Source organism: Chironomus tepperi, unplaced genomic scaffold (genome assembly GCF_022539635.2).
Source record: "Chironomus tepperi strain 1889 unplaced genomic scaffold, CSIRO-AGI_Ctep_v1 contig_260, whole genome shotgun sequence".
In the NCBI taxonomy this organism is placed as follows: domain Eukaryota; kingdom Metazoa; phylum Arthropoda; class Insecta; order Diptera; family Chironomidae; genus Chironomus; species Chironomus tepperi.
The window spans coordinates 822,772-835,359 of record NW_027226382.1 but is presented as its reverse complement, the minus strand read 5'-3'; the positions used below and the strand labels follow the sequence as shown (position 1 = coordinate 835,359).

The window sequence follows — 12,588 nt, the reverse complement described above, 5'->3', positions numbered from 1 at the left end:
TGTTCCTCAACTTCCAAATCTAGTACTGGTGTAAGACGTCCTGAAGCACAGCCAGTATAGCCCGAGTGACAAAAATGAAGAAGTACAGTTTCGGGTTCCATTTGTTGTTAATTTGCTGTCATTCTTTGAAGAAGTCAAAAGCTCAATGAGTCGATCAGTTCAATAAGCTCCAGTAAATTAAAGAGCTCTTAGCTGTAGCCTATAGCTTTTCATTTTATCCAACAGTTTTATGGAAGCCAGAAAAATGGCAGACCTGAATAAATTCTACTTTATGGTGTACTTACTTATTTCCTTGACTAGACGTGTCCACGATTCATTGCTCTGCATAGAGAACGTGGCTTCGACATGAAAGAAGTTCATGGTATAATGAAGTGAAATCCACGTCGCGGTAGTAAATTCAAGCCATATTAGCTCATATTATTAGTCAATAAAAACGAAACGAGGAGGAATTTCTTTTGTCCAGTGAAAAAATTCTCGATACTGACCTCATTTTATTGATAACTTTATTAAATTTTAAAAGCATTGAGAATTTTTCTGATGAAACTTGACCACGTCCAACTTAACAGCAAGACTCAATTTCAGCAGAAAATTCTCAATTTTTAAAAAAGACTTTTTTTTCTACAATTTTTTTTATTTTCAATCAACTTTCATGATATATTTATTTATTTTCAGATAACCTCGACATTTTTCTCTTAATAAATAAATTCTTTTCCTACCTAACAATTAGTAAAGTATTCCATTCTTATGTACATCCTCACATCATCAGTATAATTTCGCAAGGAATTAAAAGTATGAAAAAATATATTTTTTTTTCTACATTTTTCAGCTATAAACAATGCTCTTAAGTTATTCTATTACAGAAGTAATTAAAGTATCTCAACACAGGAAATGTATCCTGTAATGAAATTAATCCATTTATTACAATTTTTTTTTATATCCTTCATTGTTACCATGTTTTTTTAGCTTCCTGTTATTTTAATGGATAAATAACAATGAATATTATTTACAAAAGAATTTTCACATGAAAAACATAAAAAAAAACATTCAATAAAATACTCTACGAGAATAATAATAAGTACAGGGGTATGTATATATTAAATTTATTTGCCAGCTATTAAAATATCATTTTAATTAATTAATTTTTCACCACCATGTATACAATGTTTTATGATTCTTTTTATTCTTTTTTTGTTATCTTCTCCCTTCCTTCAACTTTTAATAAAAATTTTTACTAAGAAAAATAATAAATTTTCTTCGAAAATTGTTCCTTTTATTTTAGGTATTTGTTGTTTATGAAGGAGAGAACTTTTGACACTTTTCCTTTTTGTTGCTATCAGAGTTGCTTCTTTCAAGATTATTCTTTCAAATTTTGAATCTTTCTAATCAACAAATGAGTCTTAATCGCTTTAATAGCTGCTCTGGAATGAAAATCCAGACTGCTGACCATAAAATCAGATCCTTCTAAAGAAAGCAGGCCAACAAGACATCAAAAAGACATCTGAATAACAAATGAGTCTTTGTCGCGTTAATAACTGTCATGAATTGTGAATCCAGATGATTGTACCTCAAACAATAACAAGAAATGAGATAAAGATGAGAAAGTACGGCTGGATCCACTTCGAAAGAAGAGTGCCAAAGAAAATGTCATTGCTGGGACATAAACATAATATTTTTACATCGCCCTTAGTTGGAATCTCCAAGGAAAGCAGGAAGCTAATTGACTTAAGACAATGATGAAAAAATGTCAGCTTGATGTGTGGACATATAATTTGAGCAAACAACATTAGTTGACAAAGCCAGCCACAGAATCAAATGGAAAGCTTTTTGTTGCAACTTAAGCTCCATTTTTGTTTTAAACTACACATTCTGTGTGACTTCCGGTCATTGTGTGAAAGAAGCATCTCAAGGGGGATACTGTTAAGATTGAGAATATAAGAAGACAATGCTAGACGGACATGATAATGAATTTCTTAAAATGACACTAGGGGTTCTAAGGGAAGTAGCACAATGCAGCAAGTTGCATTTTTCGCCTTAAAAATATTTTAGATCAAAATTCGCCATCAAGGCATCTCATCCCTAACGGACATTGAGCATACTCATCTAAATGAACGTGCGAATGAGTATACTCAATCAATGCAATTGAGCATGCTCAATATTGTCAGCATACTCATGAACATGCTCATTGTCTGTTTGAGTTATGATGGATATCTTTAATACAGTGATCCCCTAGCTAACACTGCATGCAGTTTGAGGATCGAACATCAGATCAAAGACCTCAGTGTCTTCTTTCGACGACAAAAGATGCTTTATTTTATTTATCTACCTTTAGTAAACTGATCTACGCAATATGCTTGTATTTAATTTAAAAATTGCTTTAGGACTCGACATAAATAAATAAACAACTTTACTCCCGAGTAAAACAGAAAAATATCCTGAAGCATTTGCACGTGTCTTGTTTAACAGTATGAATTGGATTTAACATGAAAAGCAATTTAATAAGAAATGTATAAGTTACCAGAATATCGTTGTCTTGTCTAAATTAATAAACAATCCAAAATAAGCAACTCTGTAAGCATTCCATAAATTTAAATAAGTAAATTAAATTTTCCTATAATCTCACAAACGATAAACGACGGTGCTACAAACCGAGCGAAACGTGTCTAAATATTAATGTGCCTTTTTCCTTAGCAAATAATATTTAAGCACATACTTTATCAACATCAGTTTTGAATTTATAATTTTTTCTGTGTATTGTGAATAATATTCATTAGCATCATTCTAATTACTAATTTTTATTTTAGTATTAAAGGCAAATCTTCTACAGGTGATGACACCTCATTTATTAGACTTTAAAATACTATAACAGACATGACGACGACAGACTCATTAAATTATGAATGTTAATTATCGTGTGAAAATGTTTTCCTTCAGCAACTAATTTAAATAATGTGCTGTTTACTTCACAAGGACGAACTGTATTAGAAAGTGCTTATGAATAACATATGAGACAACCCCAGTGTATTATTTTTTTAATTAATAACTTTCCCACTCAGTGTCCATATACCTTTGATATTTACTACTGCTTGTACATTTTGATTAAAATTTTTTTCCGTAACTGCTATAAACTACCCCTCGTGAATTCTGTATCAATGTTAAATTGTTGTGACATTTTAATTAAATTTAGCACTGAAAACTTGCTCGGAATTTATTATAAGCTATAATTTCTTCCACTATAAGAGATTGTAGATCTCAATGAGCTATTTCACACAGAACAGGATGAAAATCCTATAAGAAGCATGTTGAGTATTATGATAATTTTCTTAAAAGTCTTGTTGTGAAGATTTCTCAACTAGAAACTAAGGTAGAAGATATTTCTATTAAAAGGCATTAAAAACCTTGAATTTTGCACTAAAAGCAAGCTTCTTAAAAAAGAGGATTGGAAAAGATATACATAAATATCTTTGCAAAGATATTTTTCCTTAAATATGTATACTTTTACCTACATATTTGATTAAAAATATCTATACAGATATGCATTCTTTGAATGACTTAATCATTCTCTTCCAAGAAGGTTTTCATAAAAAGAATCTTTGATACTCAGTTATTGTGAGAGAATGTTTACTGTGCAGAAATGTGCACATTTAGTACACATATGTAGGAAGCAGATGAATTGATGTTAATAGGTCAAAATCCTTGTTTGACGAGAACTTTCGATACATACTCAGGCTGTTCTAAAGAAACATCCTAACTAGCCAGAAGAGCTTATACAAATTTTTCCATGTAATTATAGTAAATGTCACAAAATTTTCATCAAAACTTCCTTTGAAAAGGTTTAAAGCAGCATACATTCTTTTTGTGTACCTATAAAAGAAGAAATTTCTCGAAAATGTGTAATTTCTTCATATATTGAGACTGTATTTCCCGAGCAACACAAATGAAGAAGGCTTAATTAGAAAGCTCATAAGGCTTCACCACATGTAGATGTACTGCAGCAATTTCAGCTTCCATTTGGTGTTAATGAAAGAGCTTAAGCTTTCAAAGCTCCGTGGCTGAAGGATAAAGGCTTCATAGCGATACCTTCTTCTCTCGAGTCTCTCGGGCTTAAAAATTGTTTTTATCTTTATGAGTTTATTTTTGAAATTCGATCACTTTCAGCGAAATAAAAAAGTTTTCTTCAATACTTTAAGAGACTTAAAGTATCAGAAATGCAAAGAGCAAGGAACCGCTCGACAACAGAAAATAAGGGTTTACAATTTATTTTAATGGAATAACAACGCTCAAAGCAAATATGGATCTGAAATAACAGGTTGTCTCAAAATATAAACGTTGTCCTTATAAGCTGAATTTGGTATGAAATCTAAAGATGTAACCAATTTCCTTCTGAATGTTCCAGACAGTGTTATAGTTATATTTTAAAGTATAATAATTGAGTGTCTTCAGCATGCATATCGCTCCTTACAAAAGCTTTCAAATTTTCATCATAATTTTTGGCTGCCAATTAAGTATTCCAATAAAAAAAATTATACAAAAGTATTTATCGCCATTTATGCAACACCATTCACGTCCTTTCCTTATCTAAAATCACACATAAAATTATTCCAAAAATTTTTATTTTTGTCAGCATTTTTGTATACCATATGATAGTCAATAAAAGTCATATTGACAGTCTGCTCGTCTATGAAAGTCAATACAATTTTTTTGTTGATGGAATCGGAAAAATTTTAAAAAATCTCTCAGGGGCTCAATTTGCATTTTAATAATTTCTCCGATACCAAAGGATGTGGGAAGTAATTTAGAAAAAGAAAACCAAAAAAAGATACAAAGTCGTGAAAAAGTTCGCACTCAGTCAACCATTTTCTCACATAAAATGTCAGATTTTATGAAAAAAAAGGCGTAGAAAATTATGAAAATTTTCATTATCAAAAAAATTACCATCGCAATCGGCGACACAATTAACACACAAAGGGTAAAAGGCTGTGGAAGTGACACATATACACAGGGGGGCAAACATTTAGTCAGAAATTACAATTATTAGTCTTTAAACAGTCTACGTCAATTTATAATTTTTATTTGATTTGCTGTGCTTTTGTTGACACAAATTTTCAATTAGTTACAATATGACATATCACAAATTGTCCCCCTGTATATGGTTCAATAATTAAATATACAACAAATAAATGGAGCAATGGGTGAGTAACTAATTATTAAGTCATTAATGGAACGCCAAATAAATAAATGGACTATGAAAAAAAGGCTGTTAAAGTATTTTTCATCAACACATTTTCACAGTACATTTCCTACTATTATGCTTTCTCACTTTTTTCGTCCATAAACTATATGCCTACTGATGCCTATTTGTGAATTTTCATGATGACTTTTTGAAATGTTGTGCTGGCTTTTGTTGGCTACAATAAAACATTTCATTTTATAAGAAGAATTAAAGAGCAAAGAAATGCGTGACTTAATTTGGAACCTACTAAGAGTACTATAATCGTAACGCGGCATGAACATATAAATCACTTCCACCGTGCATGAGCTTTCTTCTCGTAATCCATTATAATTCTTTATCTTCGAAAATAAAGACAAAATAACGAAAAAGGACATTAAAGGTTTATGTTTACTGTTTGTTTTACTTAAATTGATTATCAATGGAAGTAAAGTGCTAGACTGTTAAACACTAATTAATATGTCGTTATGGACATGGACATGGGTCGTACACTTATTACGTTACGGGAAAAATTAATATTTAGACACCCCCACCCCCTCCCATCCTAGAAAACAATTCTTTTGAGTTTAAGAAGTTGACCCTCCCCCTCCCCCTCATTGCTTCCAATAAGCGAACGTAATAGGTGAACGACCTCACATTACGCTCTGAAAAACATACCAGGAAATACCGCTGACATTTTGTTATTGCATGTCAATTATTACACTCATTAACTTAATTAGCTAGTTAATTGATTGATTGATGTTTTTAATGTTGAGTGTATAGGATATACAGTTCATGATTTCTGAATGTTTCTGAATGGGTACATTATTGATTTCATCTAGTTATGATTCTATCAGCAAAAACGTTAATCACCTAACTTTAAGAACAGCAATTCCAGTTTTTATAAACATTTTGTAGTGATATAAAAAAAACTTGAGTGTTTCAAATGTCGAACTTTAATGCTTAAGCTTTTTTCATCCTCAATTCGATGGCTTTAACAAAAAAAAAGGACAGTGACTATTTGTCACATCCGACAAACCATGAAAACGTGGTTACGATGATAAAAGTTGTGCGAAAAAAAAAAAAACTTTTGAATTTATAGCTCAGAAACTCAGTTAACTTTAGGATGTTCTCAACACAAAAAAAATATATATAGTAATAATGTAAAGATATTGCTATATTATCTTAGTTTATAGGACGAATGTATGAATAATATAAACATAAATACAAATGACATCCATTTCAATTTTTGTTATCTTTACAATTTTTTTTGGCATAATATAGAAGCAATAAGAAGTCTATTGAAAAGAAAAGGTCCAATGACCAGGAAGTTTACTTTTTTTTAAGGTCGTACAATCATAAAAAATTATAAGTTTTGTATGCCTTTTCAGTAAGAACCTTATTATCTGTATCTTTTTTTTCATTTCATTTCTCTCTTCTTCCTCCTTTTTTCTATTAAATTTATCGTTCGAGACATAACACGAGTGTGTGAAAGTACTTTAAGAACAAAATATAAAGTAGAAGAATATGTAAAAAGGTGAATTTGTGGTAAGTATTTTGAGGCTTTATGCAAAGAAGAAAATTTGATGATAACATTACTTGAAAGGGGGGAACACGCATGAAATGGATAAAGGTACAATAATGATCTAAAATACATCTAATCTAATCAAGTGGATATCAATATGAATATGGAAATTTCTTGTAGTGTAAAATCCTTTTCCTCTTATACCTTTTGAGTCTTAAGATTTCTATTCAGTCATCGTCTTGATTATCACAACATTATTTTAGGTTTCTCTTTGACATTTAGGCATGAAATATGTTGAGCTTGAAACTAGATCCATATCTTTCGATTTCCTCACCCAAATAACGAGCAAGCATATATTTGAGACTTACATTTATCGATAAATATTATTTTTAGATGAAAAAAAGATGAAGATGTGATGATATAGTAAGATTTATTGTCGGGTAACGAAATTTCATTTATAACAATAGAGTCAATTTGATCAACAATATGATGTAGATTGTATTTCGACCAAAAATATTGGTTTATAGGCTCGAAAATTACTATTTAAGCATAGGGTGACTAGATGACTTTTGGGAAGAAATTGGGACGTTTCTAAGTTTGGCACTGTAGATGTTCCTTTGGGATCTCGAACCGGATTTTTTGATATCTTGTAAAATCGAGGCATTTCAGGGCTTTGTCGGAACACAGCAGCAGCAGTGAAAAATACAGCAGCGTCCCAACTAAAATACACCAGATGGCCGCCCTATTAAAGGATCTTATAGCTTTTAAAGCACGTTTTGTGGTTACTCAAAGAGAAAATTAACAAGCAATATGGCATCTAACTTCGATTCTTTTGAATTGGAAATTTACCAAGAATTTTATTTGAATTAATGATGTCTATTTACTCGACTAACAATGTTTGTAGTAGCTTTAACATAAATTCTATCAATTTTTCATGAATATATTACGATAACAAAAACCTTTAAGCAGTTTTATATTAAATATCCTATAGGAAAATTTAGGCATCTCTTTGATCCTTCAACAAAGGATAATGACATTTTCTTAAAATTTTCTAGTCTATAAAAGAATTATTATATTGTTTATCCAGCAAAGGACTTTAAATTTTCCAGATGGATTAATAAAATTTGAAAATTTTTAACATTTCAAATTGAATTTTTGTTGTAAATTATCTAAAAGGTTTTCCATTAGAGTCATGCTTAATCATCAACTAAGTATTATTTCTAACCAACCATTAACTCATCATACAGGTGTTTTCGTGTTATGAAGATGATGAAGCAAATTAATTATAGATCAATTTGAAGATTTGTTAAGATTAAATATTCATGTGAGAATCTCTTAAGTTATTAACTCCATATGGCTTAAAATTAATGAGCTATTTAGAAATATTAAGGAAATTCATGTATTTAAGTGCTTTTGACTGATGATTCACTGAATAGAAGTAAAGATGATTATACTTATGCTCATCTATTTTTCTCGCAAAATAAGGTTTTATTACAGTTATTCATTGAAATACTAAGATTGGATTTTGTTATCAGAAATTTAGTTCCATATTCTGTATTCAGAATAAAATCAAAATTAGTGAGGCTTAAGAAGCAAAATCTCTTGATGCTAAAGTGCTTTTTCTATTACAGTCTGAGAATTTTACGAACAAATTTTAGTAGCCTATTAAATACATTCTGGTGGAGATAAAGGTAAGGTTGACTTTTCGTGCTGTTAGAAATGTCTCTAACGATAAGAAATTTCCAGCACGTGATAAAGTTTTTCTATGCCTCAAATAAAAGATTACATTCTGTTTATAGAATAATCTAAAATTTAACTTGTAGAGATTAACTTAATCACTTCCGTATACTGACCATTTTGTTTCCTCGCACAACTACACAGGTCAGTAATGATATACTAGCACAACCTTGAGTTTCCAATCCTCTTATGTTCATCCATCTGAATATCATTCATTGACATTAACCCTTATAATACCAACTCTTTAGCTAAAGTCCACATTTCATCATTTCCTTTTAAATATCAGGTTTAACCTCAAATTGCTATTTTTCTATTAACATCATCATGTTTTTCAACTGGCTAAATATATCGAATGTATACATTTCCTTTGTATTTGCCATATATTTAATCCAATTCCTATGTATAGACTAGAAAATTTATTACTTGCTTTTCTAACTAATGCCAGATTTTCCTCTTACTCTTTTCTATAATAGTTCCAAAAACGAAGACTTAATTAATTTTCTATTTGTTTACGAATGTGATGAAAAAGCCAAAATAATTGGAAATATGTGAACTGTTGCAGAACTATAACACAACGTGTTGGTGTAGTGACGATGATGATAATGATGTTTTTTAGGTTCATAGACATTTTATGGAAACCAAACTAGCATAGGAATAAAAAATAAATGGAGTGAGAAACATACAAAATCTGCTTTCATACTTATCTATCTGTAGCTTCATAAGAATATATAGATTGACACAAAATGTTCATTTTTAGTACAGACGCGAATACACTTGTTAATCTAGCTTTTAGGTAATGCAAAATTACTTCTTCTGTCTCTCATCTTTTCCCATGCATGAAGCGTTCTTAAAAGCTTTCATGTTATCAGATCATTTGTAAATTTCCACAAAAACAAAAAACAGCTTTTTTGTGCTGCATACACAAGAAGCTTTTGATAAATAATTCAAGGTAAAATGGAAGAATTTAAGAATCTTTAGCACGGCAAAAACTAAAATTATTATGTAGGTTCCAATCGTTCAAGTATTACAATATGGCATTATGTTTTCAATTCAGTAGACACAAGATGATACAAAATAAAGAGAAAATACGATATTTGAATTGGTAATTTTGTTCACTCACATTCATAAAAAATATATAAACAAACTCATAGGATACCATCCTTCCATAGACTCACAGACATGGTTTTAATAACAGCATCCGATGATATATGTAAGAAGAATAATTGAAATTTGTATACAAAAAAAGTAAATTTTTACTTCATAAACACTAAAGACAATGGCATTGAAGCGCGTATATGGAACATTTGTGGCATTGTGAATGGTGTGATGGCAAACATAATAATGTAAAACTGAAAGGAAAGTTATAGAACAGTTTCATTCGTTGTATTTGTGCGTGGCCCATTAATGTTCACGAGTGAATAGCGGGATGACATCTCGTGATGTTTCTTGCTGCTACCAACCCCACCCATTATTGTGGTTACATTATTACCATTGGCTGATAGTGATCGTTTGAAGAATATCTCTCTAAATGTTTCACGAAATTGTCGACTCATACCACAATATAGGCCAAAATTTACAGGATATGATAGGATGAGGAAGAAATTGGCAAACAATATACATAAATTAGCTATTTGATAGTCTAAAAAGTTGATAAATAGTGAACTAATTATATGTAGTACTGTTATAATTGCCAAAGGGATTTCAACGATAAGAAAAACCGATACAACAATTATCAGCATAAATGTCGTACAATTTTTATCATTTGCTCGTTTCGATTTCTTACAACATTTATCAAATAACTTTTGACGCTTTTTCTGAGCCATGCGCATGGCACGGAAGAGCAATATATTTAATAAAATTAATAAAATGCATGGTAACAAATGCACAAATATTACGCGAAACATGTAATAGCTTGTGTAATATAGATCTTCACCAAATATACTCCCTACCCACTCCGCTTGCGTTTGATGACACACTAAAAATTTCTCGCCTTGCCACACCATCTCTATCGATATAAATTCACTGGATAAAGCACATTTTTTTGATGTTGATTATTGTTGATAGCAGAAACACATTTTTGTCGGTTTTGGTTTACATAACATTGTGGCATGAATTCACGTTCATTGAGGATGTGATGATGATGTCGATGATACACATTGAATTGGTTAATAGAGGATAAATAGGAGTGAGAAAGTAAGAAAAAGAAAAAAAGAATTCCATTAGTAATATGATTTTCTTGTTTTATTTGATATTTTATATTCAATAATATGCATTATTATTATTTTTCTTATTATTAAATCAGTATAAATATTTGATTATATTAAACGCGTCTGTTAGTTTGATATTATATTTACGTGTGAAAATTTACATTCAAATGTCTTAAGCACATTTCCTCCTCACAAAGCATTTTCTCTATAAAAATGCCTTTGTTCATCCGAGAAGCAAATGATTTATGTGTCTGTCTAGTTACAACTATTTACGGCTAAGTATACAAAGTATCATAAATATCATCATGTTACATAACAAGAACATAGCCGGATGTTTAGTTGAAAGGGAAACTGTGCTAATTAATTCTGTTACTCTCATGTTGTACTACTTATTAATTAGCTTCTTTATACATTTGAAATTCTTGGAATATTAAAGGGATGGATCACAAATGAGAGTGAATCAAAGTGCATTGTGAAGGAATTGTTTGGTACTTCGGTACGTAATTCGGTACATACTTGTCCTTTTTGGTGGTTCTCATCCCACATTAAACTGTAGGACTATTGATACAGAGGTCGCACAATATCAGCCGAGAATCGCCCTAACACAGCTCAGGATCTATATGATCTGAATAGCTATGGAGTTGTAGCAAGTTTGCGGAATGTACATCTATGCACGCAGCTATGCTAAAATGTGTCAAATACACTTTATCTTCACATATTTCTAAACAGAAGCGTTTTTATATTTGCGACCCTGGGTTTTCAGAACATCTGTCACAAAACTTTACTATGAAGTGCCATAAAACACTTCTTCTCTTAAAAGCTAGAAGTCATTTGTAAGTGACTCAATAATAATGTTTAGTCAACCCTTTAAAACTATTTTCATAATCGGGTATAATCCTTATCTAAAGATAAACTATGTATAATTCAAATCCTGAATATCTCTGTTCTTGTTCTATCATTTATTTTTCACATTTTATGGCATGAAAAAACTAATAAAAATAATAACATAGTGATATGTATATCCTTCTTCTGATGAAACTGATGTCTCTAAAATTTTTATGATAAACTTTATTACACTGACCCTTGCCAAGTAGATAATCTCTCTTAGTTTGTGAATGAATATTTCGCAAAAAAAAGGATGCCAACATATCAAGCCACATTATGTGATTAACATAGAGTATAATCACTTCATCGTAAAGTTTTGAAAATGAGAAATAGTGGGATTAGAACCGATTAGAATAGGATAATCTAATTGACAACATTTGATCAGTAAATAGACAGCAATGTAACAATGTCAAGGTCAATAGCTTTAATTAATTCATACCAATAATCAATATAGACCCGAGAGATACAAATGAAGAAAGCTCAGTCAATGGAACTTTAAAGTATGGCATCGCTCTTTTAATAAGCCTTCTCCGTTTCATGTCCAAAAACTGGCAGCTTCCGTTTAGTATTAACAAATGAGGATTAGCGGAGCCTTTAAACATCGGTGGCAGAGCTTTCATCATTTGTGTCACTCGGACGACAACACATTCTAACTATTCTTCATCCTCATAATAAACCAAAAATATAAAATAGTCAGAATGCCTTACAGTCTGCATTTCATCCCATAAATTAATCAGAATATGATTTCTTTATTGCAACTAATAAAGTGAGTTTGCTTACGTGTCAAAGAATCGTGTACTTTGATGTATAACAGCCGCTATAACAATATAGAAGATGCTTCGTCTCACTTTCTCCATCGTAAGAAATATTCGTGCTACAGGCGCGTGGCATACGTAAATATACCTGTGAATGAAAAATGCAAGTTTAATAAATTATTCTATACATTCTCTACAGTTTACGAATGTTTAAAATTTCATGTACATATGCTTTCTATGACTGCATGTACGTAGGATGTTAGAATCATAAAA

The 12,588-nt window shown here is 30.7% G+C and overlaps 1 protein-coding gene across 4 annotated transcripts in view; it reads right to left on the bottom strand.

The window, feature by feature from the left end:
• Positions 1-7,431: 7,431 nt before the first annotated feature.
• Positions 7,432-12,588, bottom strand: part of SPR (Sex peptide receptor) — a 52,668-nt gene continuing 47,511 nt past the window's right edge. For all 4 annotated transcript variants that reach the window (XM_070641855.1, XM_070641857.1, XM_070641858.1 and 1 more), the window contains 2 exons: positions 12,341-12,463; positions 7,432-10,490 (listed from right to left, as the gene is read on the bottom strand). In XM_070641855.1, the coding sequence (XP_070497956.1) occupies positions 9,830-10,490; positions 12,341-12,463 (784 nt within the window). In that variant the 3' untranslated portion in view covers positions 7,432-9,829. The remainder of the gene's footprint in view (positions 10,491-12,340; positions 12,464-12,588) is intronic.